At 58.4% G+C, this 27,963-nt stretch overlaps 1 protein-coding gene across 4 annotated transcripts; it reads right to left on the minus strand.

Annotated features, from left to right (window-relative positions):
• Positions 1–2,480: 2,480 nt before the first annotated feature.
• On the minus strand, positions 2,481–27,963 carry CARD10 (caspase recruitment domain family member 10). Of its 4 annotated transcripts, none has more exons than XM_060023944.1 (22): positions 27,803–27,963; positions 27,379–27,630; positions 26,385–26,522; positions 24,575–24,900; positions 20,690–20,881; positions 19,841–19,933; positions 19,570–19,725; positions 18,724–18,849; positions 17,415–17,606; positions 16,108–16,242; positions 15,647–15,762; positions 14,826–14,854; positions 14,253–14,376; positions 8,748–8,907; positions 8,201–8,309; positions 7,291–7,534; positions 7,059–7,128; positions 5,926–6,028; positions 4,568–4,726; positions 4,359–4,474; positions 3,789–3,901; positions 2,481–3,534 (listed from the first exon to the last, which is right to left on the minus strand). In XM_060023944.1, the coding sequence occupies exons 1-22, from the start codon at positions 27,945–27,947 to the stop codon at positions 3,291–3,293; spliced, it is 3,342 nt and encodes a 1,113-aa protein (XP_059879927.1). In that variant the 5' UTR covers positions 27,948–27,963; the 3' UTR covers positions 2,481–3,290. The 4 variants fall into 4 exon arrangements, with proteins under 4 accessions (XP_059879927.1, XP_059879926.1, XP_059879929.1 ...); XM_060023943.1 differs by having other exon boundaries at positions 3,789–3,904; XM_060023946.1 differs by lacking the exon at positions 19,841–19,933.

Consider the following 27,963-nt stretch of genomic DNA (forward strand, 5'->3'; position numbering starts at 1 on the left):
ATAAAGATGTTAAAATAAATAAATAAAAATAAAAATAATTAAAAATAAAAAAAAGCAACCCCTCCATGCCAGATGGAAGGGAGGGGCCCTCCAGCCTTCCCACTCCCCAGAGACCCCCGGCTAAGCTCACTCAATACCCAGTATCTTCTGGTGTCCAGCCTCCCAGCTTTTGCTCACGCTGTCCCTCGCCCTGGATGCTCTTCGCCAGCCCCCACCATCCTCACCCACGTTCCTTCCACCAGGCTTAATTCTATTTGGACTTCAAGGCTCAGCTCAAGGGTTCCCTCCTCCAGGAAGCCTCCCAGCCTCTGGGGCTCCCACAGTAGTTAGCTCAGTTCCTCTGGTCTTCACAACAGTGTTAGAATTATTTCCAGTTCATAGCTGGGCACATAAGGCTGAGAATGATCTAAGATGATCCAGCAGCTCAGCCACAGGGCCAGGTAGAACCCAGGTCGCTGGCCCTCGTCTGGCCCACCAGAGGCCCCTGAGGGTGCCTGTCCTGCCGTGGCCCACTGCAGCCCATCTTGCTCAGCAGTCATTGCTGCCTCTCTCCCAGCCAGGCCAGTGGACAGAGGACCTTCTGCAGCTACCACCTCCGTCTTGTTTTGTACAAGGTCACTCATATCTTGTCCTCCCTCCGCTAGAACCCTGATGGCTCCCACCTCCCTCAGAACAAAAGTCAAAGATCAGACACCAGCCTACAGGCCCCGTGTAAGGGGGACCCTGTTACCTCCAAACCCATATCCTACCATCTTCCCCTTGCTTCCTCACTCCAGACCCAGTGGGCTTCTGGCCAGTTCAGGGACACACCCACCTCAGGACCTTTGCACATGCTGTTCCTGCCTGGGTCTCTCCCTAGAGATCCATACACCTCACCCTCACCTCTTTCAAGTTTACACAAAAATGTCTTCTATGTGAAGCCTTCCCAGACCACTTTATTTAAGTTGGAATCCCTTCTCGCCCGTCCTTCGCAGCAGGCCCCTTTTCTGCTGTTTTCTCCATAGCACTTTTCATCTTCCAACATCCTGTACATTTTATTTATTGCCTGTCTTCCTCATGAGAATATCAGGGCAGGGATTTCTGTTTATTCACTGAATCCCCAGTGCCTAGAACAGTGCCCGGCACATGGTAGGAGCTCAATCAATATTTGTTAATTAAACACAAGAAAGTACCAGATGGCTGGTGAATTGCATTAGCCCCACAAAGGAAGAGGAAAGGAAAAGCAACCCTTTTGAGTCACCCTTCTATGGGCCAGCCCCGTGCCAGGCCCCTTCACAGTCTGTCTTCTCAGAATGGCATCACCAAGGGATGAGCCCCTGCTTCATGCCACACAAACCAGGGTTCAAATCCTGATTGGGGCTCTCCCTAGCTGTGTGACTCTGGGCAAGTTACTTCACCTCTCTGAACTTTACTTTCATTTGTCAGATGGGGACAAAAATAAGACTTGGTGACGATTAAAGAATTGGTGGGCTTCTCCACCCCCATAGAAAGGGCACCTAAGATGGGACCAGCTGCTGGGCTCCTGCATCTTCACCCAGACTCATATGTCCATAGACCAAGCACTAGACCAGGCACACAGCAAGGAAGTAGAGAGGTCTGTTTACCCAAATGAGCGTGACCCAGTCTCCATGGCCAGGGAGCCCAGAGCCACCCACAGAGACCCACCACCCTGCCACAAAGCAGAGCATGGCATGGCCCAGGAGAATTCCCAAGGGCTGGGAGAATCAGGCAGGCTTTGCGGAATTGGTGTCTGAGCCTGGCCTCCAATTTAAGCAGCCCCCGACCCCTGGACTTGGACTTCTCAGCCTCATCTCCCACCACTCCCCAGGTGGCCAATCTCAACCCATTTTCTGCCTCTGAGCCTTTGCTCTTGAGGTTCCCTCCAACTAGTACACCCACTCCCCCAAAACCTCCTAGGAGCCTGCCCAAATTCATCACTGCGACTGAGGACAGTCACAGGAGGACCAAGAACATATAGGCATGGAAGTCCAATAGGTGCTTCCTGAAGAAAGGAATCCCACAACACAAGCACAAGCAGCACCTCCTGCAGTGAGGCCACCTAGATTTCTCCCATTGGAGGTGATCATCCTGTCCAGTGAAGCAGTTTCAGGGACCTGGTAATACACTGAGGGTTTGCCCTTAGTCAGCAGCTGGGCCCCTTAGCCTAAGACCACACCCTGCTGGCTTGGCATCCCCACTCCAGGGGACACTCCTTAGATGATCAGACACGAGCAGAGCTGAGCGCAGGGGTGGCCCATCTGTGGGGCCCTCCTTCAGTCACTCCGGGGCAGGTAAGGTGATGCCAGCACAGATGGCAGGCAGCTCCGGGATGAGTCAGGAGCGAAATCTGACCCTCCCCACGGGAGAGCGGGAACCTGAAAGGTGGTATCAACCTGAGCTCGTGGTGGCAACAAGTGCGGGGGATGGAAAGGGGGCCCCGGGCCAGGGATGCAAGCAAGCAAAACGCCACCAGCTTCTATGACAAACTGTTTAATGCTCCATGATGTGCAGCTTCTAAGTGAAAAAGGCCCGTTAAAAATCTACGAGCTGTACATTCTGATAACGGGGCAGCCGGCCCCCTCCCCGGCCGTCCCTCCAGGAGGCAGGGCCGGGTACAGGCGCCGTGAGAACATGGTCCTGGGCGTGCTCACCAGGAACACACGCGGGTCAGTGCCCAAGGGTCACGGGGGTGGGGGCATGATATTTACACAGGGGAGAACCACAGACACACGTGTGACAGGAAGACACGAGGGGCACAGGTGACAGTGGACCCGGGAAGCCACAACGCCCCCGTGGAGGTATACGCAAGAGATGTGAGCTGGACGGGTGGGCACCACGCATGACGGGCTCAGGGCTCCTGTGAGCAGAAGAGGCTGTGGAGCCCGGAGACCTCGTGTGCCAGGGGGAGGGGCAGACGCGAGCCGGCCCCATGGGAACTTGGGTGTGCAAACCAGTGCACAGGGGTGAGAACGCAGATGCTCCAAGGTGAGCGACGAGGGAGAGGACACAGACGTGTGCATGAGACCCATGAGATGGGTCCGTGGAGACACGGGGCCACGGGAAGGCCCAGAGCAGCAAGTACAGGGATGGGAGGGAGCTCTGCCCCGGGGGCTCCTCCAGGTGAGAGAGCCCGGAGCCCAGAGCCAAGGGCCCCACGCCGAGTGTCTCAGGGTCTAGGAAGGCTCAGGATGGGGAGGACCCAGCTCCACTGCACACACCAGGGTCCCCGCCGGGGGCCGGGGGCCGTTTCTGAAGTGCGTGAGGAACGCACAGGCGTCGGAGGGGACTCCTCAGGCCTCGCTGCTGCTGCCACCGCCGCAGCCGCCTCTGCCGCTGCCATGCTCCACCCACACGAGGCGGGCCTGCTCCTGCAGGATGCGGCCACGCACCACCTTGGCCAGCTCCTCTGAGTGGCCCCACTCGTGGGCCGCCACCTGCACCCAGGAGCAGGGCAGCCCCCAGAGCACCTGCTCCGAGCCTCGGCATTGCCGCAGCAGCTCTGAGTCCCGCCAGCCCGGCCGGCCCAGCAGACCCCTGCCGAGAGAGAGGAAGGTGCGCGGTGGTCAGAGTGGGGGATAAAGATAGACAGTGAGACAGAGAGAGAGGGACAGAGTAAGACAGGAGAGTCAGAGGGAGAGGATGGACAGCGGGAGACAGAGAGAGAGACAGAAGGCAAGCAAAGAGATGGAGAAGAGGAAGAGATGGAGAGAGAAGGACAGAGACAGAGACACAGGCACCCAAAGAGGGGGAAGCGCTGGGGTCCTTCCCATCCTCCCGGCCCATCTCACCTGACTTCCCGGACATTCTTGTCAGTCACCTCCACGTGGATGACGATGGGGTAGATCTCGTTCTGGACCAGCTCCCGCACGCCCCGAGCACCCAGCTCCAACAGGCAGTGCTTCTTCTCCGGGGGTCAAGGCTACATTTTACTCTCAGGCCAGAGACCCTAAGCTCCCTGCCCCCTGACTGGGCCCCATAACACAGCCCCCTACAGGGTCCTGCTTCTGCATCCAGGGGGACCTTGGCAACAAGGAAAGAACTGGAGGGGAAGGGCCAAGACCCAGGGAAATAAGTCACTTCCCCCCACTGGACCTCAGCCTCCCTATCTGTAGGATGGAGCTGACCCCGGCAGCCCCAGCTCCCAGGGAAGAGGCAAGTTTGAAGGCAAAGACAAACAGGTGAAATGTACCAGCCAAATTCTCCAGGGTGACCCACATGAGGTCGACTGCCCCAGGCCACCCATCTCACAGGTGAGGAAACAGGCCCACGGAAGGAAAGGGACTTGCCCAGGGTCACTCTGCACTCAGACTCTGCTCTTGGGCCCAGAGGGCATCCCCCGCCCCACCCCAAGCACCTACCTTCCCGACAGACTCCTGGATGGCACGGATCCTGCTGCCCAGCCCAGGGGTGGCAGGTCGGGCCTTGGGGGCTCCGGGCGCTGACGATGTGCACTGTTCCTCCCCAGAGAGGCTTTCTACAGGCAGGGAAAGGTAGGAACGAAGGGCCAGTGGGCCTGGCTGCCCCAGGGTGCCACCCAGCCCTCCCCTCTCCGGGCGTGCAGGCTCACCTGCTGGGCACACTTGAAAGTCCAGCCGGGAACTGGGCAGGTCTAGGAGGTTGCGGATGAGCCTGGGCGCCAGGCACTCAGGCAAGAGCACCACGGGCCGCAGGGCAGAAACCAGCAGGGGCCGTACCAGGCTATAGGGCTTGAGGCTCCGCTCTGGCTCTGGGCAGGGAAGGCAGTGTGAAGAGATGGGGGTGCAGGCAGGGCCCCAGCTCCTCTTTCCTAGGGCAGCCAGGCCCCTTGATACTCTCAAGGCCCCTAACTTCTTTCCCTTCCTAAGCCCGGCTGCTCCTCCTACACACAGCAGAGCTGCCCCCTCCCTCGCTGGGACCTGGGACCCTCGCAGGAGACTCCGCCCCATCCCCTGCCTCACCCTTGTCCCCTACAGGCCATTATCCTCTCAGCAGCTGCAGGGACGCTTTAAAACTGAGGTCAGATCCTGTAACTCCCCTGCTTTCAACGTACCAGTGACTCCCCACAGCTCTCAGGAAGAAAACCACATCCTCCTCGTGGGTGAGCCAGACCTGCCGGGGCCTGGAGAAGCCGCGAGCCAAGTGCCCCTCACAACAGACTCCATTCCTGCCTCACAGCTCAGCAGCTCTAGTCACAGGGCCTTTGCATGCCCTGGGGTGGCCCAGTTAACTCTCCTTTCAGAGTCCAGGTCATGCTTTCCCAGGTCCCCAGGTAGGCGGGGACCCCTCCCCCTCCCCCTCCCCCGGGGACCCCTTCCCCCTCCCCCCTCCCGTCTCCCCTCTCTCCTCCTCACTGCCACACACATGACAGAGTTATGCACTTGCTGTACTCAGTGTCCTCCAAACACAGTACATGCAGCCATGCCTCTGAGCCTTCACACGAGCTGTGCCTTCTGCCCGGCACAAACTCCTCTTCATCAGTGAAGGCCCCAGTTCAAACAACCTCCCTTCCAGGAAGTCTTCCCTAACCACCCTCTCCTCCTTGCCCCTCAGAATTGCTATTCCCTCATCTGGGCTCCCCCAGCCCCTCTTCCCTTCTCTGGCCCAAGGCCTCACCCTCCTGCCTCCAGAAACTCCCTCTGGGGTCGTCACGGCACCTGCCACCACACACAGGCAAGAAACACAGCTACGCATGCTTTGCAGGATAAGGAGAGGCCCGTGCTCGTGCGTGCCCTAAACTCACCCAGACCCACAGTCACACCTGGACATAGACAGCTCCCTCAACCCTGGTGGCCCATCTCCCACCAGGCCCCTGGCATGGGCCCTGCCCCCCACCGGAACCCAGGCCCTTCCAGGCCAAAGGGCCCACCAAGGCCGAGGACACCCAGATGTGCACACTCCTGGGCCCCGTGAGCAGCACGGGCTGCATCTTCACACCTGCGCACGCACCTGAGCAGGGCTCCAGCAGCAGCTGCTCCGGGGAGTCCCCAGCAGGACTCCCCACATGCTTGGGCTTCACCAGCCGCAGCTGGTCCAGGGCTCGCTTCTTCAGCTGAGGAACGGGTAGGGAAAGAGGGGCACCTGAGAGCTCAGCTCCATCCCACTCTCAGGGAGAGAGGGCCCCGCTGCCACTACTGTCCAGGCTCATGGGTCAGCACAAGAGCCCCCTCCCCACCAGGCTTTCCCCTGCCCCCACCCGGCCCAGCACAGCCCCCGAGGCAGGGAAGGGCAACCATCACTAGGGACCAAGGGAAGCAAGACTGCCAGACCCAGTTAGAGCTAGAGGAGCCTTAGGTCTGCCCCCACTTTAGAGACTGAAAAACCGAGGTCCAGAATAAGACATAAGAGACAAACTCTGGGGTCTCTTCCAATGAATTAGCAATGTGACATTGGGTAGATAGATTACAGAAACCAATATGGACAGCACTAATTATACCAATAGCTGACAGGTGTTGAAAGCCTACAACGTGACAGACACTAACTAGATCCCACGTGCACGAACCCAAGAGGCAGGCAGCATAATCCCCCCATTTTACAGATGAGGAAACAGAGCCTCAAGGGAGGGTCCCGTGGTTGTCCAAGATCACAGGCTGAGAAGGAGCAGAGCAGGGATGCAAATCTGGGTGGCCTGGCTCCAGAGCCCAGGCTCTCCACCTTCTCTCTAGCACCGTGGGCTCTTGAGACCGCTTTAACCTCTCTGAGCCTCACTCAGCCCAGGCGCACAGTGGGGGCCATCACCCAGCCCAGCCCTGGTCCAGGGATTAGAGAAGGGGTGTGACTGTTGTTCCGTTAAGTGCTCACCACGTGCCACACATGCTCCTGGGCAGCGGGCACACTTCCTCACCTCCCCTTCTCAACTACCCAGACGGGAGCCCTGTTGTTCTCTTTGCTGGACACATCGGAGAGGATCAACCAGTCTGGGTGGAGAGGCAACCAGGAAGCTCACCAGGAAGACGAGCCACCAAGCATGGGGGGGGTCTCCTCCCCCAGCTCCCGGATAATGGAGCCTGTCCGCTCCCTTTTGGGGCCCCCCTCAGTACCCCTTCCCCAGGCCCTCGCCCTGCCCCCCCAGCCCTGCTTACATTACTGCGGGGCCCCCGGTGTCGGCTGGAGGGCAGGCATTTCTCCTGAACTTCTAGGAGCTGCTGGGCTCTGTGTAAGGGGGTCGTGTCACGCGTTTGTAGGGAGAAGGGGAGCCCCTCACCTTCTCTCCTCCAGCCCCCCATTCCTGTCCCAGAGGATGGCGAGGGACTGAAGGAGGGAGAAAGAGTCCCCCATCCCAGTCCCAGCTCCCAGGGCTGCTGGAAGTGTCACCTCTGATAATTGGGCACAGTGCCCCGGTCCAGGTCCCGCAGCGTGAGGGGGTCAACCCGCGTGCAGAACCACTCCTGCCGCCGCTTGTACGCCGGGTCCACCAGCCGCAGGATCTCCTGGGCTTTCACGCACAGGGCATGGGGGTCGGTCCGCTCAGGCAGGGTGAGGTTGGCTCGAATGTAGAAGGGCTCAGCCCCCGGCCTCTTCACCCAGGCGTCTAGGGCCTCATGGAAGGACTGGCAGGCTGGGCATGGACAGGCAGGGGGCAGCAAGGAGGATAAGGAGAGGGGAAAGTCAGGCATCAGCCTCAGAAAGGCCACAAATGTGGCCCTCTCGAGGCCTGAGCGGCCAGGACCCCACCTTCCCCTTCTTTTTTTTTTTTTAATATTTATTCATTTATTCGGCTGCGCCAGGTCTTAGTTGCAGCATGCGGGATCTTTAGTTGTGGCATGCGGGATCTTTAGTTGTGGCACGCGGATCCAGCTCCCCGAGCAGCAATCGAACCCAGGCCCGCTGCATTGGGAGCGAGGAGTCCCAGCCACTGGCCCACCAGGGAAGTCCCCACCTTCCCCTTCTTAAAGTGAGAGTCCAAGGCCCAGAGAGGGTGGGGGACTGGCCCAAAGCCACCAAGCCCACTCGGGACAGAACCAGGACCCGAACCCAGGTCTCTGGACTCCTATCCAGTGCTCCTTTCACTGTAAGCTGTTTACTGAGGACAAGACAGAGGAAGGGCACAAGGACAACCGGCAAGAAGGCAGGGTTGTGGGAGGGAAGGGAACTGCCAGGGGTCAGGAGGCGGAGCACCCCCCTCTCAGGCCTTGGCTGTCCCACCCACACTATGGACCAGATGAGTCTTCTCTTGGGCCCTCAGTTCTGACCTTCTAGGTCCCTCCCCCCAGGCCAGATTTACCCTTGAAGTCCATCAGAGGGAGTGTGGATGTCTGGTTCCAGGGCAAGGTTCTCTGCTGCGCCTCGCCTTCCAGGACTGCCCGCTCCAAACCAGCAGCCTCTGCCCTTGGCTGGGAGAAAACCCAGGCAGGGAGGGAACTGAGTTTCCCAGGGCTTCCGAAGACAGCCCTGGGGCTGGAGGACATCGGGTGTGGGGGTGACCATGTCTCAAAATTCAGCTGCCCCCACCTCACAGGGTGGTGCCCAGTCAGACACTGCTCTTGGCAACTGCCCTCCTCACCCAGCCTGTCTCAGTCTGGTCTTTCCCACGTGTAAGGGTGGGGATGTGTCCAGGTTCAGTCAATCTGCCCCACCTCCCAGTCCCTGCCCAATCAGATTTCACTTGATGCTGGCTGAGGCGGGGCAACCAGCCGCTAGTCACTGAGCCCGCCTCAGCTTCGGCCAATCCGTAGAAACTCCGCCCAGTGACCTAGATCCACCAATCAGAGGGTATCTATCCCCAACTAAAGCACTGACCCCGCCCCCAGCTCAGAGGGGCGGGGCCTCACCTCTCTTGGTTCCACCCTGGCCGATCCGGGCCCAGAGAGCACCCTCCGAACGACAGCCCCAGACCAGCTGTCCCCGAGGAACGACAGGCCATCTAGTCCCTTGTCCTGGGGCTCAGGCCCCCCCGGGGGGCTCCAGCCAGACAGTCGGATGGCCAGAGACCTGAGAAGAGAGAAAGGAGATGGGAATTAGCGTTCAGTATTTTGATTCAGTTCAACATTCTTGGAGAACCATAGTGATTCCCCAAGGATGCCATGACTCCCACCTCGGGCCACTGCACCTGCAGGGAATGCCCACCCCCTTCTTCTCTGCCTGGCAAATTCTGCTCATCCTTCAAAGCTCAGGTCAAAAGCGACCTCTCCCTCCCCAACCCCTGCACATGGTGAGGCGGAGCTTCCTGCTGAAGCCCCGCGTTTTTGTATTTTCCCATTTGTTGCCTCGCTCAGAAAGAACGCCCTGAGAATAAGCCTGCTGTCATGTTCAGATCCCTACCACCAAACACAGTGTCTGGCACATAGCAGATGACTAATATAAGCTTGTTATGCTCATAGTCTAGGCGGGAGGTCACCTTTAGATCACAACAGATCAGAGATGGTTACTGCTGGCCGTGGCAGCGCACAGGGGAGGGGCTTCCCAGAGGAAGCAGCAGCTGGGCTACATACATCATGGTGAAAACTAGAAGCACTTCGGGACCCAACAGAGAGCACACGGCTCCAGGCTGAAGAGCTGGCATGGGCAAAGGTGTGGAGGACAGGATACAGGATACAGTGTGGAAGAACTTAATAACAACAACAATAATAGTAGCAGGAAACCCTGGGTGCTTCCCATGTGCCAGACACCGTGCTAAGCTCCTTGCCCTAATTAACTCCCAGAAAAGGCAAGCTGGAGCCAGCCTATGGAGGGCTCGGAATGAAGGCGCCTGGCCTTCCTCTCATGGGCAGTGAGTCACCAAACCCCCATCATGGCAGCGCTCTGCGTGTCCCCGGATGAGAAGTGGTGAGGCCCTGTGGCCAGACTAAGTGACAACTGACCACAAGTCTCCCCATGGGCCCCCACAGTTCTGGGGAAGAAGAGAGACCAGGGTCCATGGGTGTGCCCCAGCTGGAGAGGGGGCCCAGGAAGAACCCAGGCGTTCACTCGCCTCCCCACCCACCCTGGCAGCTGCAGCCACAGGGCCACACTGCCCCCTGCTGCCAGCCCGGGGTGGGCAAGGCTGCAAAGACCTTAACCCAATCAGCACCCATGCAGGGGGGGAACCCTGGCCCTGGGGAGTCCGACTTGGCTCCTGCCCCCTCAGTCCAAACAGAGAGCCAGGCCCCAGGGGCTGGGGCTAGACACGGTGCTAGAGGCATCAGGGCTGCCTTTACAGGCTCCTTCAGCCCCGGGACTGTCCTGGCCACATCAGTGTGGCACAGAAAGGCCTCGGCAGAGACAGGAGGCCTGAGGCCAGGCCTGGCTATGCTGTGCAGTGGCCCGATGGCTGAAGCCACACAGTCCAGCTCCAACCCCAGCATTCGCTGTGGCCTAGCTTTGGACAAGTGAGCTGGCCACTTGATTCTGTCCCCGCATCCCTAAAGCAAGAACGATGACGGCACCCGTCTCCCACTGTGGGTGTGAGGGTCCCATATAGAGATAATGCAGGTAGAGGTGGAAATCAGAGGGCTGCAGGGCCTTCCAACTAAATGGGTTGTGAAATTCACTGGGTCATGACCAGCACTGTTTTTTAATGGAATGGAATAGAAAACATAAGCCTGCCTCCCTTCAAGTAAATCCAACTATCTTCCTGTAACCCTTTTGCTTCAGGGACATGTACTGGGTTTCTCACGTGGAGGGCTGTGGTCAGAAGAGCTTGAGAAAAGTGGCATGGAGGGCACCAGCAGGAACTCTGGGGCCAGGCGGCCAGGTTGCTTGCCTCGTTCTCAGCAGTCCCACCTGCATCTACCTACCTCATTGTACAACTCAATGAGTTAAAACATGGGACATGGGACTTCCCCGGTGGCGCAGTGGTTAAGAATCCGCCCGCCAGTGCAGGGGACACAGGTTCGATCCTTGGTCTGGGAAGATCCCACATGCCGCGGAACAACTAAGCCCGCGCACCACAACTACTGAGCCTGTGCTCTAGAGCCCGTGAGCCACAACGACTGAGACCGTGAACCACAACTACTGAGACCGTGTGCCTAGAGCCCATGTTCCGCAACAAGAGAAGCCACCACAATGAGAAGCCCGCACACCGCAACAAAGAGTAGCCCCCACTCGTCACAACTAGAGAAAGCCCGTGCACGGCAACAAAGACCCAACGCAGCCAATCAATCAATCAATCAATAAAATAAAATTACTTTAAAAAAAAAAAAGGGACGTTGTTGGAACAGTGCCCAGTGAATCTAAGTGCTCAATAATAGATATTCACTGTCATCAGGTGCGATTCAGGACTAGTCACCTCTCTGTGGCCCCATTTCCCCACCCATTTCAAACCCACAGACAACTGACCATCACAGCTTCCCCAGTCGAGGGCCCAGCGGGCAGCCCGCATCCAGGCCCTCCAGGACCGACCTGCTCGCCACCCACCCCTGCCTAAGCACGCCCCCTCCCGTCCCTGTAATTCCAGGATCAGGGCAATTTCTCAGCCACCCCAGGTTTTCAGGCTTTTCTTGCCAATTCCTGCTGCTCTGAGACCCAGCTCAGGCACTGAGACCCAGCTCAGGCATCTCCTCCTTCAGGATGCCCTTGCCCACCTCCCCAAGGGACCAAGTGACTTCTCTGAGCCTCCACAGCCCCAGGCTACTACCTGGCGGTTCATTGGGGGCAGGGTCCAGGCCAGGTCCCTCAGCCCCAGGCCTCAGCAGACAAGTGGGTTCGGAAGAGAAAAGAATGCGCAGGGGGCAGGGGCTGCCTGCTCCAGCCTCTCAGGACTCCTGGGTCTCAGGCAGCACACTCTGATTGACCCCAACCCTGCCTGTGGAGGGTGGAAAGGATGGGGTCCCAGGACACTTCCCCAGTGTCAGGTCAGGAGTTGGGTCACAGGGGAATGGGGCCAAGTCCTTCACTCTGCCAGCCCTGAGCAGTGATGGGCTAAGTGGCCTGGATGAGTGTTGCCCTACCCCAGGGCACTGTGGGAAGATCCCTAGGCAGGCCAGGGACCTTTGAAGTTGACACTTAAGCATGTCACACAGATTGCCTCACTGAATCCTCCCGACAACCCTCGGGAGCCGCCTGTTATTCCCCCCACATTAGAGAAGAGGGAAACTGAGGCCCTGGGGAAGTTATAACTTGACAAAGGTTACACACGTGGTGAGTGGTGGAGTCAGGTGATGACCTATCCAAACCCTCCCTGTGCAGGGTCGGCCAGTGCTGGAGACCCAATGTCTACGTGACAAGCGCGGACAGGGGTGGCCCTGCCCGGGAGACAGCACCCCAATACTCTCCCAGTGCCCTCCCCATTCAGCACCTCACTTTCACTTTTTCTGCCTGTCCATCCATGTCTCCCATCCTGCCCTGGGAGCCAAGAGGGGCAGGTGAGAGCAGAGGGCTGAAATGCCCAGAGCACAGTGGGCACTCAACACGGGTGCGAGGTTAAAGCAGCTTCGACGGGAGGAAGGGACAACAGAAGCCCCAGCTCCACCACCAAGTGGCCATGGGACACATTCCTGACTCTGAGCCTCATTTTCCTCATCTGTATAATGGGGCTTGCAGGGCTACCCTGAGGGTTAGGCCACAACAGCACCAATAATAATAGCTGAGAGCTAGCTTCCCGCTCGCCGCGAGCCAGGCACTGTACTAAGCGCTCTAGTAGGAGGAGTACCGGAACCCCCAACAATGACCCCAGGGGACAGGCACTATTGTGAACCCATTTTACAGAGCAGGAAACTGAGGCACTGAGAAATTAAATGACTTGCCCAAGGCCCCACGGTAGCGAGTGACAGAGCCTGGACTTCAGCTGGCTCCCAAGTCTGTTCTTCCCCCTGTGCTCTGAGCTGTAACCCTGCCTCCAGCCCAGGACACACGCAAACAGCACTCGCCAGCCCCTTAGGGCGCTGAAGTCCCTGACCTCCCATCGCTCCACCCCTTTCTCTCCCGGTCCACCTCAGTCTTCGTTCTTCCCCCATCTCCCTCCTCCCCAGGAACTTCGTGGGCGGCAGAGGTGGCCCCACGTGATCATGGGGCCCAGGTGGGGGCTGGGCCAGAACCTCCAGCTCCCTCTGCTGCATCCCAGCGCCCCCTGGACAGCAGCCAGGACCCCTGCTGCAGGCCTGAGCGGAGGAAGGGAGGAAGGGCCGAGGCAGGCAGGAAGGGAGGCGCCTCCGCCCCTTCCCCCAGAAGCACGTCCTGCACAGTGAGAAACAATGTCGCACTGGGCCCTGTGCCGGAGGGTGAGAGTGGGGGCAGGGGCCTGGCCAAGCTGCTTCCAGGAGGCAGGAGGCCCCTGGCTCTGCTGTGACCTGCACTCTGGGATCAGTATCCCCCGCATTCCAGCTCTGACACCAGCGCTTCCTATGCCCCCTCCAAAACCCAAATCTGATCAGGTCACTCTGCACCTTGGCCCTGGCACGTCCCAGCTGTGTGACCTCAGGCAAGTCAGTTAACCTCTCTGAGCCTCGGTTTCCTCTTCTACAAAACAGGGGTAATCATAATAACGCCTGCCTCCCAGGACAGAGGGAATGCTGTAAGGCAGCCAGCAGCCGGCCCTGCATTTAGTAATAGCTAAGCTCCCCCAGCCACCACCAGGTCTCCCAGGGTGCAGAAGCCAAAATCCACACTTCCCCATCCTGACTCACAAAGTCTGCCCTAGCCTTTCGCCTTTCCCCTCCCCCACCCTCACGCTCCAGTCACCACCAAACTCCAGGTCCATCCCTGAACAGATTCTGTTCTCTCTTCTTCCACGTCACCCAGCGGCACCCCCATGCCTGCTCCTGAGTTCAAAGGCCACATTCTCAGACCGGCCTCCTCCATCTCCTGCCCTCCTGAGATCACGGACAGTCTTGAGCAGGGAGACCACGCATCCACCGAGACGGACAGAGCACACGGCCTGCAGCACGCTCTGGGCCGAGGCGATGCATGACTTCAGTTGTGGGCCTGGGGCCAGCCCAGCTGCAGGGGCCCCACCCCACCCTCAGCGTGAACTGTGCCGGGAGGCTCAGTCCTGCTGGGAACCCCAAGCCGCGAGGACAGGCAAGCAGCACGAGTAACAGCTACCATCCACCCACCACGCGCCTGGCAAAGTGGGGGGCTCTGCTGCCACGAGTCCTAAAGCTCCGAACGCCACCTGTGGAAGACATCACTGTGGCCCTCTAGCCAGTGAGCAAGCTGAGGCCCAGGGAGGTGAAGGGACCAGCCCAAGTCTCCCAGACGATAAGCGGTGGTGACGGCATATGAATCCGACGTGTGACTCTGTCTAAAGACCTTAATGGTGTGACAGCCGTGAGGCGAAGTCTTCGCCCCTGCTCGCCCCTCTCTGGGAACCCGAACTAGCCCCCAGCTCCACACACCCCCACCCCAGGCAGCTGCAGTACCTGTTGAGGAGATCCAGGCCACAGCCTCTGGCCAGAAGGCCCTCCGGCTTTCCCAAAGGCCACACGCTGTCGGAGGACGAGGACGAGGAGAGGCCAGGGGACCAGGGCTTAAGCGTCACACTCCCTGGAGAGGAGGAGTGAGGTTTAGGGGTGCCAGACTGAGCAATGGGGTAGGGCCCGGGGTTGAGCCCCTCAAGCCCTGGGATGGCCCATGGCCCAGAGGCCTGGGGATTTGGCAGGTTTGAGGCCCTTGGAACACGTTGGACTCACGGGGCTCAGGGCTGGGCCCGGGCTGACCAGGGTGACCCTTCAGTTTCCCAGAAGAGCGTGGAGGACAGGCTGGAATTGAGGGGCCCCATAGAGCACAGCCGGGACCAGGAGAGAGGACCAGGGTGGGCTCGGGGTGAGAGGTGGGAAGCAACTCCCCCAGGGCCTCCCAAGCAGAGCCTCCCTGCCCGGCCAGAGGACAGCAAAGCCTCAGGGAGGGGGACGCAGGCCAAGGGCAGAGCAGGCAGCATAGCCCTCAGGTGGGCCCCCAGATGAGCCCTCCCCACGGAGTCCCCAGGCCTTTACCTGTGATGTCCGACATGCTGCTAAAGGACCTGCGCAGAGAGAGGGCGAGAGGGGCCTGCACTGAGCACGGCGCTCCAGTGCCTCCCAAATGTCCCGCAACCCCCAAGCACGTGCAGGCTAGACCCCGGGAGGGATCTCAGGCACAGTGCACTCGTGCCACCCAGTCCCCTAAACACACTGGAGAAGCTAACATCCTGACCTCTGCCCGGCTCTTCCACCTAGAATGCCCTAGCCTGTCCTTTAATGCCACCCCCTCCCGGAAGGCCGCCCTGACTTCTCACACCCCATCTCAGCCTCACTTTCTACCTTCGTCATTCGTGACTCTGGGCTCTGCCTCCCTCCAACACTAGACCATGATCTCCCCATCACACACCTATCATGGCAAGTTCATCCATCGGACCAAGCCCATGACGGGCGACACATGCCAGGAGGCGTCTCCTGCCCTTCGTCTTGCCATCAGTGACACGGCTCAGTTTTTCTGGCCCCCATTTTCTGCTGCTGCTTGAATCTGGGGCCTGACTTTCTTGCTTGAGGTCCCTGACCCCTGGGAACTTCCTCCATGTCTCCTAGCCCTGAACCACCCAGGCTTCCCCCTGGATTAAGGATCTTTGAGGCTTGACCCCCAGTGACTTTCATGTCAAGGTGCTCATCAGGGACTGAGCCCACTCTGCCCTTTGACCTTGTCTTAACCCCTGACCTCATTCATGCCTATGACTCCTGCAACCTGGGTTTCCAGAGCTCCAGCCATTTAAGGGCAGTAAAGGGAGGTGACAGCCTGGACCTGACTCTGGCATCAGGGATCCTGGGAGGAAGCTGTTTACCTCTTAGGGGGTGCGGGATCCTCCTCCCGCTGCCGGCGGAGGATGGAGCCGGCGCTGGGGGGGAAGGGCAGGATGGAGAGCCGGTTGATTTCCTTCTCGCTGTCCGTGGCCTCCTCCTGCAAAGCCACAGCAGGGCCTGATCACCCCCACGGGACCTGCCCACAACTCATCGTACCTAGTTTGTGCCCATTTCACAGATGGGAACTAGGGCCCAGAGCCGAGGGGTAGGCTCTGCAAGGTTATGGGCATGTGAGTGGCTCCCCAGCTCTCCCGTCGCCCAGGCCCAGGCCCAGCACTGAGCTGGCTCTGCGTGCGCTTAAACAAGGCACTTGGCCTTCGTGGGCCTCGATTTCCTCTCGTGTGAAACCGAACTGTCAGCAAACTGGAGAGTACTCTACGTGTCAGTAATTCTACGACGGCCATCCATACCCGCCATGTCCGGGCTAGGGCAGGTGTCTTACCGAGGTGTGGGGCTCAGATCCCCCTGTGACAGCCGCCTCCCCCGCTGTTTCAGGGCCTCCCAGCGGGCAGGGGAACTCGCTCAGGCTCCAGGTGCTGCTGAGGTTGGAGCACAGGGAATGGGAAGAGGCGCAGGCCTGGGAGAGGAAGGGGGTGGGGAGAGGTCAGCAGCCCTGGGCCAGGGCCAGCCCCTGCCATTTTCTCAACACCTGCTGGGAACAGGGATGTGGTGGGGAAGGAGGGCTGGATCTCTGCCCTTGTGGAGCTCACACCCTAGTGGAGGAGATAAGCTATAAACAAGCAGATAGATGAAGGAAGTAAGGCTCAGCGGCCAGGAGGGCCAGGCAGGAAGGTAGCCAGGGTGGGGAAGGCACTCAAAGGCCCCACCCAGCCGGGGGCATAAGAGCGCTTTCCAGAGAAAGTGTGGTTGGAACTGAGAACTCAAGGATAAGGAGGTGTGAAAGTTGGGGCGGATGGTCTAGGCAGATGGAACAGTATGTGCAAAGGCCCTGAGGCAGCACTGTGACACGTTCCAGGAATTAAAAGGCTGAGACCGAGAGAACCAGGCTCAGGGGCGGAGGGGCACCCTGTAGGGCCTCTAGGGCACGGTAAGGGGTTTTGCCTTTACCTAAAAGCCACTGAGGATTTTTAAAAGTCAGAAATCACAGAGTCACACTTCCTTTGTTCTATTTCTTCAAGCTTCAAACTCAACTGATCATCTTTAAGCAAACCCAAGATAGAAAAAGGCAGAGTTCCAGGGAGAGATCTGAGAGCCAGTGTCTGGTTTATAAGGGATCTGGGGGCTCAGCTCCACCGTTGGCTGGCTGTGTGATCTCGGGCAAGCCTCTGACCCTCTCTGGGCCCTGTGCAATGAGGGAACTGGACTAGCTGGTCTCTGAGGGACTTCTAGGGCCCACATTTTGCATTCTAAGATGCTCACAGGCCCTCGGGCAGCCGGGCTTCTCCAAGTATATGCTAAGCCAGGCTTCAAACTATCCTTTGTGCCCCAGGTGCAACTCCAGAAACTCAGAGACTCCCACGCTCCTGTCTTGTTCCCTGATACACCAACCCACAACTACCCGAGCAACATTTTGTCCACCCTGGCCAACAGGGCCCTCCAAGACTGGCATGTTCTTGACCTTGGGTGAGGGCTCCAGCCAAGACCCACGTATTTCCTCCCAGAACCTGCATCTTCCCAGGCCCAGCTGAGGACTCCCAGTGGGTCCCCCTGTCCCCACCCCCGGCTGAGTTCTCCCACCAGGTCCCGCCCTGGCCAAGAGCTCCAGCTTGGGTTCCTGACCCTGCTCACCTTGAGGCAGGGGCCACCCTGGGCCCGCTGCAGCTGCGCCTCCAGCAGGGCCTTGGCGCCCTCCAGGCTGGTGAGCGCAGTCAGCAGCTCATCCCGCTCGGCCTCCAGGCCCCGGACCTGCTTCCGGTACTGGTCCTTCTCGATGAGGCTCTGTGAGTACTGCAGCTGGATCCGGTCTCGGCTCTGGATGGCCTGGTGAGAGAGGGCAGGGAGGGTGTTGGGCCAGCAGCTGAGGAGCCGCATCGGCTCAGCTGTCCTGGCCTCTGACCTCTCAGATGCGGGGGTGGCAACAGGAACAGCAGCTAACGTTTCTTAAGGACCTCCTGGGTGCCGGGCCCTCTGTGTTAAGTATCAGCTCATTTAATCTTCACACTAACTCTCCGACGTAGAGATTCTCACTATTCTCATTTTACAGACAGGGACACCAAGCCAGCAGGGACAGAGTTGCAGAGTCCAGGCGCGTACCGTTTCCCCAAAACAACTTAGAACTCTTCTGTGGGACCCACTGGGTGCAGGGGTCTTTATTCCCAGCCTTCAGGGTTCAAATCCAGCCCAGTGCACCCAAAGTGCCTTTCCCCACAGTGAAGACCAGGGTCCCTGAGAGCTGGGCCCATGGCCAGGACCTGCTACCCATTGTCTCAGAGGGAGCTGGGGCCAGAGACCCACAGGCTGGGAGCAGGCAGGTGAAGCGCACATCCCTGAGCCCACCCCAGACCACACGAATCAGAATGTCTGGGGACGACGCCTCAAATCTGCATTTTCACCAGGCCCTCCAGGGGATCCTGAGGCCTATTCTCACGTGTACACTTCAACTCCTCTAGTGGGATTCAAACGTGGTCCAAGGACAAAACCTCCTGCCCTTCCCGCATGGGGAGCCTCACGCAAGGAGGGCTGCGGGCCCAGAGGAACTGGCCCGAGGTCCTCAGCCTACCCTATGGCCTCAGGAGATGAGGGCTATGGTACCCAGGGCCTGGGAGCCAGAACTTTTGAGGATTTCTTCACCAGCAAGTATCTGTAAGCACCTCCCACTGTGTAGGCCTTGCCCTTGAGGCAGGGAGAACAAGGGATTCAGATGCGAAGGCCGCCAGGACCAACTTTCATACCTGTCACAAGAGCCCAGTGAGGCAGGTGTGTTGAGGGGGTGGGCTGGTACATCTCAGGCCCCCTGTCTGTTTCTCCTGGCCTACTTGTCCCCTCCTAAACTGATAAGGGTACTGCTCATCTCTGTCTACAATTCCAGTCCCGTCTGCCTCTCGTCATCTTCCCCTGGACGAAAACCAGGGCCGGGCACACTGCAGGCCGGGCTCACCTGGTCCCGCTCCTTCTCGATCTCCTCCAGCTGGGCCAGGACGGTGGCCATGCGGTGCTTATACAGGTCACAGTCTTTCTGCAGCGTACGGTGCTTCAGCCGCAGGTCCTCCATCTCCTGCAGGTACTGTGGGCAGGCGGAGCGGGGTGGGACGCGCCCAGGCCGGACCCCAGGGCTGGGGACAGGGGCAGCTAACCAGCTGGTGTCCAGCAGGTCCAGGGAGAGAGGCCTGAGCCCCAATAACGAGTGCCCACCTCCCCAGCTGGGTGGCCTGGGCCACTGACTGACATCACCTCACTGGGCCTCAGCTGCCTGATCTGTAAAATGGGGATAACAACCCCGTCCCAGCCAACCTGGGCCTCCCCATTTCAAGTGCAATCTGCCCCCTTACCCCGCTCTACTCGTTCCACAGCACTCATCGCCCTCTGTGACATGAGGTGATGGACTGCGGATTACGTGTATGGCGTCCTGTTTGTCTCCCCTGCTAGAATCTGCCCTCCCCGGGAGCAGGGACCTTTGTTCCGCTCACCCATCGATCTCGATACATATTTGAGAGCAAATGAGTGCACAGTTCTGGGCACAGGACTTGGCGCACAGCGGGTGCTGGGGGAAGGCTGGCTGAAGCAAACTGGTGATGCCCTCCCCAGGCGGTTAGCAAGAAGGGAGGGTGGCGGGGAGGGAGACGCCAGAGGGAAGAGATATGGGGATATATGTGTATGTATAACTGATCCACTTTGTTATAAAGCAGAAACTAACACACCATTGTAAAGCAGTTATAAAGATGTTAAAAAAGAAGAAGGCAGGTGGGGGCAAGGCAGGTGCGAGGGGAGGGGGGAGATGTCCTACCTTGTCCCGCAGCTCCTCGGCCCACTGCAGCTCCCCCTGCACGGTGTGCAGCTTCTGACACAGCTCCTGCCTGCTGTCCTGCGCCTCCCGCCAGTCATGCTCCAGGATGTCTAGGAGGATGCGCTCTGAGCCTGGGGCCCCTGGCCGGCTTGCCTCCTGTGGGGTCAGAGTTCAGGGCTGCCTCAGCCCCTGGCTCAGGGTCCACCCTGAGTGTGGGGTAAGGGGGACAAACAGCCCTCAGCCCTCATCCCCACCCTACTAGCTCTGCCACCTTGGCCAAGGGCCTTGACCTCTCTGGACCTCGGCTTCCCCCTCTGTAGAGTGTGTGTGGCGCCAACAGCCCTGCCCACCCTCCAGGGAGCATCTGGGGGTACAAATGAGGTAAGTGGATGAGGGCGTGCTCAGACAAGTTGGACCAGGACCTTATTCTTCAACAAGAACCAGGCCTGTTCTCTCTTGCTCTGGGCCCTACCTGCCACCCAGGACAGCAGACGGGTAATATTTCCAAGGCCTATTCCCCCCACCCCGATAATGGGTCTTCACAGGGTCTGAGCCTGGCCCAGGGAGGTAGACCGAAGGCTTAAGATCCAGCCCACAGACCCACATCCCAGCCGGCACGCCACACCCTGTGAAATACACCAGAGCCCCGGCTCCCTCTCCCCCTTCCTAGGAGGAGCAGTGGCCAGGTGGTAGGCCCACAGTGCCACTGACCTGCCACAGGACCCTGCGCAAGCTCCAGGGCCACCCAGGGGTCTCAAGCTTTCCAGGGTCAGACTCCTCTACAAAGCCAAGGAAAGCTGAGGCCCTCTCCCCGGAAAAATGCTCACACACAAAATCAGGTACCCAGTTTCAGGGAGTTTAGAGGCTTCCTGCCCCACCCGACCCCACCCCCCTATCCCCCGCAGACCCCAGACTCAACACCCAGCGCAAGCTGAGCACTGAAGGCCCTCCACTCAGAGCTTAAGACAAGGGGCCAGCCAGGATTCCATCCAGATCTCAGATCCCCGGATCCAGAATCCTCATTCTCCAGGCCTCAGGGGGACGAGTGAGCAGCAGGAGGGTCTGGCCTCCCCCCGCCCCCCGGCACTGCCCCCACTCGCCCCCACCCCCGACCCCGTACCTGCTGCAGGCCCTCCTGCAGCTCCTGCAGCGATGCCACCAGCCGCTGGTTCTCCGCGCGCAGCTCGGAAACCAGGTCCGCGCTGTCAGGCTCTTTCTCCTTCTCCTCGGCCCCAGGGAGCGGCCCCCTGGCCCTGCGCAGCAGTGTGCACTCTTCTTCCAGCCGGCTCACCTTGAGCTTCAGCTGGTCCACCTGGGGCCCAGGACAGGGGTCAGCTCGGGGAGGGAGTACCAGCCAGGCCAGAGAGGAGAGGTCCTGTCCCACATTCCTGGGTGCCTCCCCGATTCCCAGAGAGGCCCAAGCAGGTGTCCTCCCCAGACGTGTCTAGGAAGAAGGGACAGGCTGGACAAATACAATAAGGAAGGAAGGGAGGCAGCAAGGCCAAGCCACCCTCCCAGGGGAATCTGCCTCAAGGACTTGTGGGTGGAGGGGCCGTATATAACACGCTCTTCTGTCCCACACTTCTGACACTGTGCACAGGACCAGCATAACGGAGGGGAAGGAGGAGGACCCAGGGGCTGGGCCGAGCTCGGCCTCTGACTCAGTGTGGCCTTGGGCAAGTCACAGCCCCTCTCTGTGCCTCAATCTCCTCATCTCCTTGTGGGGGGAAGAAGGAGGAGGAGGATTCTGAGGGTTTCACCCAGCCCAGGGGCCAGGATGTCCCCCTCTCACCCAGCCTCCCCACTCAACATACACTCATGGAACACATGTGCGTCTCACCCTCCCTTAAAGATATTCCTACTAGAGCCTCCACTTGGGAAGATTATGAGGTTGGTTCACCCCAACGTGAATTCCAAGTCCCGGATCCATATTTCAATTGTACCATTTTACCCTCTGTCATCCTGAGCAAGTCACTTACCTCCTCTGAGCCTCAGTTTCCCCATCAGGAAAATAGGCCCATTCAATCCCCCTGCTCCACCACCTGCCTCCCAAAGTCATTGCAGGAATCAAACAAGACAGCAGGTGGACGGAGGCCTTTAAACTATGGAGCTGCTGAGGGTGTGACAGCAGCTATCTTTACAGCTTTAAATAAAATCCTAGGACCCCAACTGTCACCGGTTCAGTGTGGGCAGCCAGAAACTGGCCAAGGGTGCTGGGCGGGCGGCTGGGTGGTGGCCGCCTGGCAGACGGCAGATATGCACGGCCAGTTTGCTGGATTATGAATGCACTTGGCCAGAGTGATTTTCCAAATTCATGCGGGGTCTGGTGTCCAGCAGGTCCAGGTGGCTAGACCTGTGATGGCTAGACAGTGACAAGAGGAGAAGCAGGTGGCAGGCCACAAAATGAAGTCACTGTTGGAAAAAGGGCACAATGACCTCTGGGGCTATACTCAGGCATGCTGACATCTGGTGCCCTAGGAGTGCCCTGGCCTCGCTTGGAAAGGACTTGCAGCCCCACACCCCCAGAGCCTGCATGGCAACCCCCTCCTCCCCCCGCCCACGACACACACACGCAAGGGTCTGGAGGCTGGGTCAGGCCGTTCCACGAATTAACACCCCCACTCCTCCTCCGCAGAGGACTCAGAAAGAAATTCATGACTCTCACATTCCTTTCCCCTCACAAAACACGCTTTGTGAACTGCCAGAGAAAGACAGCTAGTTACAAGGGCAAATGTGGTCACACCCTCTCCAGCAAACCGCAGCCACACACCATGGCCTCCCGCCCAACCCACGGCCAGCAGGCTCCCCCGATGAGCTCAGGGGACGGGGCACCTGGGAGTCTCCGCTGAACGCCAAGAAATACGGATGCATTTAATCCTGGTGTACAAACTCACTTAGCACAAAATTACAGCATTCGTTCCTTTAAGTTTATGTTGCTTAGGAATAACAGCTCATTACATTTGCACCTTATAAAACACAGTATTAAATCACAGCCACTACACACCCGTCCACAGGGGGAGGGAACCCAAGCTGCCGGGAAAAGCACCATCAGCTGCTCTGTTCATTTCCATCGGCAAAGCCTTTGTTAATTTGTTGCCAAAAAGCTCCAGTAAGTTAAGGCAAATGTAGGGTAGCTACATTTAAAGAAAAGCTTATCTATTAATTGAATTTCATCCCTTACCCTCCATCGCTAAACTGGCAAAAAGCAGCTATTATCTGCCTACTGGCAGATCTCCATACCCCTAGGGCCACACTGTGCGCACCTACAGCCGAACCGCAGACACACAGAGAACCTCCGACACCTCTTCTACATCCCCCTACCCAACCCCAGGAGACTCCAGGCAGCTGCACACGCACACAGGGCATCCCCCACCCCAGTCACAAAGGTGAGACCAACCGTGCAGGCCACAGCCCCTCCCAACACCCAGGGGGGCCGGTGGCCATCGTGCTGTCCTCTCTGAGCAGGCTCTCCCCACCAGCCCCCAGCCCACCCCACCCCACCCCACTCCCAGCAGTGCCCAGAGCAAAGTCAGAAATGCTCAATCTTCGAACCTTGGGAAAGCACTCCAACCAACCTCTCTGTGCCTCAGTTTCCTCATCCATAAACGGGGATAATAACAGAGCTCCCCCCCAACCCCCATTCCAGTGGAGTTGCTGGGAAATTAAAGGAGTTGATGGACGGCAAGCCCAGAGGACCATGCCTGCTGCACAGGAGGTGCTGTCTTGCTGTGATGTCATCTGCATCCATGACCTTGCGCTTCAAGGATGAGGAAGCTGAGGCTAAAGTAGGCCTGGCAGCCTGGGCCCGTCAACCTGTGGCCTCAACACCCCCAGTCAGGACTCATTTCCCCAGACATCAAACCCCCAGCACGCACAGCCGCAGGCTCCAGCGCCCCAGTGCACCCGCGCTGACAGCCTCACACGTGCCACCCATCACCCACGGGCACCTGTCACCCCCTGGGGTGCTCCAGCCACAGCTGAGGCTCATGGGGTCAGGGGGCTTCAAATCCCACAGTCAGAATCCCCCCTGCGGAACCTCTCTGGGTATGACTGGGGAGAGCCTACTGTGTGCCGCGGGCATTGTCAGATCCTTGGGACAACTCTCTGCAGCAGTAAAATCCCATGCGAAGCCCCGGTAAGGAACCAGGAAAGAGAGGCTCAGTTTCTCAGCCTGTACGAGGCATGGCCTCACTCGCTGATGGAAAAGAATTAGGTGAGATTTCACCTGGACAGGAGCAAACAGAACAGCATCATGGGGCGGAGGCCAGCGCTGGAGCCAGGTGGACCTGGTTCAAACCCAGGCTGTGCCATTTCCCAACCTGCAGCCTTGAGCAAATCCCTTTACAGTCCTAAACCTGCATCTATTTCAAAATGAGAACCTGGCGCACGGTGCCTTAGTGAGATTACATGACAGGATGCACGTAACCTGTGTGGCATCGAGTAGCACTTAATAATGATATCAATAACAACGGCTAACGATAATCCAGGTTTTGAGCACTAGCTCTGTACCAGGCACTGTACATGTCTTAAATCCTGTGACTTAAACTCAAGGAATCCTCGTAACCCAAGGTTGCTCCGGCTCAGCACTTGCTGACATTTTGGGCCGGACAATTCTGGGTTGTGGAGGGCCGTCCTGTGCAATTCAGATGTTTAGCAGCATCCTGGGCCTCTACCTGCTAGATGTCAACAGCACACTCCTGGTTGTGACAACCAAAAATGTTTCCAGACATGGCCAAATGTTTTTTTTTTTTTTGCGGGAGGTGGGAGGCAAAATCGCTCCCAGTTGAAACCACAGTCATAATTCAATGAAATAAATGCTCCCGTAATAAATCAACACTCCCATGTTACAGATGAGAAAACTGAGGCACAGGGCAGGGAAGGGACTTGCCCACAGTCCAATATGCAACAGATGGTGGCTTTGGGACACCGGCTGTCGACCATATGACCGTCATTTTTTGCAAAGCTGCCCCTTTCCCACAGCACCCCCCATCTCCCCAGGGCCTACCGCCAGCTGCAAGTCCCGGCTGCGCAGCACGGCCGAGTTCTTCTCCTCACTGAGCTGTGCCAGACGCATGGCAATCATGTAGTTCTCGTCCTTAAGCCGCAGCAGCTCCAGGCTGCCCGCCTCCCAGTCCTCGCGCAGCCGCTGGCAGCGCTCCTGAGCCTGCTGTTGCTCCCGAAGCCGCTGCTCCAGCCCTGCCCGCTCTTCCTCCAGCACCCGGCCCCGGGCCTGCAGCTGCTGCTCCCGCTGCAGCTGGCTCTTGCGAGCCTCCCTCAGCCGCCGCACCTCTGTCATCAGGAATTGGGTCAGGCCCTCGGGCCCTTCCTCATCTGCCAGGGGCAGGGGAGAGAAAAGACATAAAATAAAATCCAAGGGGATTTTATAAAATTGAAAAGTCAATAAATAAAATCCAAGGGGATGACAGACTGCACAGAAAAACCCAAACCAGAAGAACACTAGAAGGAAAACCGGAACCAATTTTTACAATTTGGAGACAGGGAAAGCCTTCCTAAACAAGGCACAAAATCAAAGAGCTATAAGAGATTTCTAAATGATTACAGATATAAGAAACAAAGTTAAAAGACAAGTAACAGAGTGGGAGAAAATATACCAAATATAACAAATGACTCAGAGCCACAACATATAAAAAGCTCCTACAAATCAATAAGCAAACAACCAAATAAAAATGTGGGCAAAAACTATCAATAGGCAAATCCCAAAACAAAAATGGCTGGTAAACATAGGAAAATACGTCCCAACTCACTAGCAATAATAATAACAATAATAGGAGTACCACTAACAATTGACTTTATACTTTGGCCTACATACATATATTAATTTATTTAATCTTCACAACAACACTTAAGATAGGTACTATTTATTGTACGCATTTTAAAGCCAGAAAAACCGAGGCACAGAAATGTCAAGCCATTTGCCCAAGGTTGACTAACTAGTAAGCTGTGAACATCTCTCAACAAAATACAAACTTAAAACAACAACATTATTCTTCACATATCTGACTGCATAAAATGTTTTTAAATGATCCCCAGGATGAATGAGGGTACAGCAAAATGGGCACTCATACACTGCTGGAGGGATGTATGCTGATTTAACTTTTAAAATACACATTCTCTAAGAAATTTGACTTCTCAGAACCTCTCCTCCTGAGACACACATTTGCACAAAGATGCACCTAGAAGGATGTTCCCAGCATTGTTTGTAATGGTGCAAACTGGAAACAACCTAGATGTCCATCAACAGGGGATGGGTTAAATGACTGGCACGTCACTAATAAACACTACGCAGTCATTTAAAACAAGTGTAACAGATGTGGAAGAAACACAAACATCAGTTGTTCTGAGAAAAAGTGAAACACAGAGCAAGACATGTAAGATGATTCCCTGCGTGTGTGTCTGTGTGTATAACTGCAAAGAGAAAGGAAACTCGCCACACTGATACCGGCAGAGCAGAGCTGAAGGAAGAAGTAAAGATCTTTCCTATTTACTTTCAAGTCTCCTGGAGTGTTTGAATTTTTTACAGAAGAAACTGCAAACTGGCACATGCCTGACACATCTTTGGGGGAAAGAGCTGCATTAAGTGCGTGGGCTCTGAACTTAGACTATAACTGCCTTAGAATCGCAGTCCCACACTCAGCCTGCTGGGGGGACCTTGGGCAAACCGGTACAGTTCTCTCTGTGCCTCAGTTTCCCTATCTGTTCAACAGCGACAATGGGAGTGCCTCCCTGACAGGGACGGGGTAAGGAACCTCTGCACTGGTGTCCGAGGCGCTGGCACCCACTGCGGACCCACTCACCGAGGATCATGGAGCAGCGCTGGGCAGGTTCTTGGCCCGTGAGCAGCGTGAAGTGCTCGGGGTAGTAGAACTCCAGGGCTTCCAGGAAGGCCTCGTAGCCCCTCTTCCCGCGGCAACGCAAGATGTCCATCAGGCGCCCTGGGAAGTGGGGCGGGGGCGGTGCCCAAGGGTCAAGGTGAGGGCTTCTCCCCGTGCCTAGTTGCTTTCTCCCCCCTTCCCCACACCCCGCCATACTCCAGGGCCCACGTTCCCCAGATTTCTGAACCGGTGACACACACAGGGGCCTGACTCAACACATCAGCGGCGAGAGCCCGTCTGCCACGGCCAGGAAAGCCAGGACCCACCCCCTCCATGGCACCCCAAGCCGCTGCCTGCGGCCCCCACAGATATAGGGCCAGCAAACGCAGCCTGCCTTTTCAATGGCACAGGGAAGCCCCCTCCATCCCCAAACGCAAAGAAAAATGTTTCTCTCGTTGACCAACGCCTGAAATTCCACCATTAGACCCTCATCCCTCTGCCAGCTCAGTTCAAAGGCACAACTTATGGGAGAAGGCACCCTCAGAAAGCTGAGACGGGCCTTGAGCACTTGAGGAAAACGCTCCCAGGAGTGTGTAGCGCACAGAAGTGGGGGGCGGGGGGGGGGAGCAGAGAGAACAGAAGAGATCAAAGGACACAGGAAAGCTGCCGAATCCACCCGCTGTGATCGGGAGGTCCCAAGCCCAGCCCGCACCGGCAACTACAGCCAGCCCCGTGCTCTAAGGGGGGCCCAGGAAATGGGAGAAAAATCCAGACGCGGTCTAGGCACCGTGGACACGCTGGGTCACGCTGTGGTTCAGGAGGAGGGAGGATGGTGGGCACACCAACCATCCCACTCTACCGATGTGGAGACCGAAGCCCCGGGGATCGCAGCCCTTGGCCCGACGGTCCCGAAGAAGGCCCCAGGGAAGGCCGGCACCGCCAGCTCAGGCCCGACCCCGCGCCCCCCACGGCTCACCGGTGCGGTTGACGCGGCACGGGAAGCGGTAGGTGCTCAGCACCTCCTCCTCGTCCTGCTCGTCGATGACCCGGCATTGGCGCAGATACGGTGTGAGCTTGGCCGGGTTGAGGGCGCGCGTCAGCCGGTGCCGGACGCCCTCGATCCGCTCCCACAGCGCGTCCTCCTCCGCCTCGGACCCGGAGCCGGCCCCAGCCTCCTCCTCGGCCTCCCCTGCCTCGGCCCCGCCCGGCATGACCGCGTCTTCGGGGTCTGCGGGCCAGAGGCGAGCGGGGGTCAGCGCGGGCGCCGGGCGCGGGGTGCGCCGGCCGATCCCAGCACTGGGCGTCGCCCGCAGGACCAGCCGCCCGTCGCCGCCGGAACCCCCTCCTCCCGCGCCCGGTCCGCCCGGCGGGTGCCCGGCCCCCGCGTCCCCGGGACTCACCCCGCACGCCGGAGCCGTCTCGGACTCCCGGGTCAGCGCTCTGGCGGCGGCTCCGCCGGCGCAGGGGGGCGGGGTCCGCGGCGCCCCTGGCCCCGCCCCCGGCCCCGGCCCCGCCGCCGCCCGGGCTGCCCCGGCCTCCCGACATCGCCGCCCGGGCCCGG

This window comes from Delphinus delphis, chromosome 11 (assembly GCF_949987515.2).
Source record: "Delphinus delphis chromosome 11, mDelDel1.2, whole genome shotgun sequence".
Classification (NCBI taxonomy): Eukaryota; Metazoa; Chordata; class Mammalia; order Artiodactyla; family Delphinidae; genus Delphinus; species Delphinus delphis.

Bases quoted from the DNA above. Each gene is read 5' to 3' on its own strand.
- CARD10 (XM_060023943.1), bottom strand. From the start codon at position 27,947: ATGTCGGGAGGCCGGGGCAGCCCGGGCGGCGGCGGGGCCGGGGCCGGG. The intron at 20,882-24,574 runs GTAGGCCCTGGG...CCTGGGCCCCAG, and splicing joins GCCGGGACTTGCAGCTGGCG to GTGGACCAGCTGAAGCTCAA. The intron at 15,763-16,107 runs GTAAGACACCTG...GTGGCTTTGCAG, and splicing joins GATCTGAGCCCCACACCTCG to GAGGAGGCCACGGACAGCGA.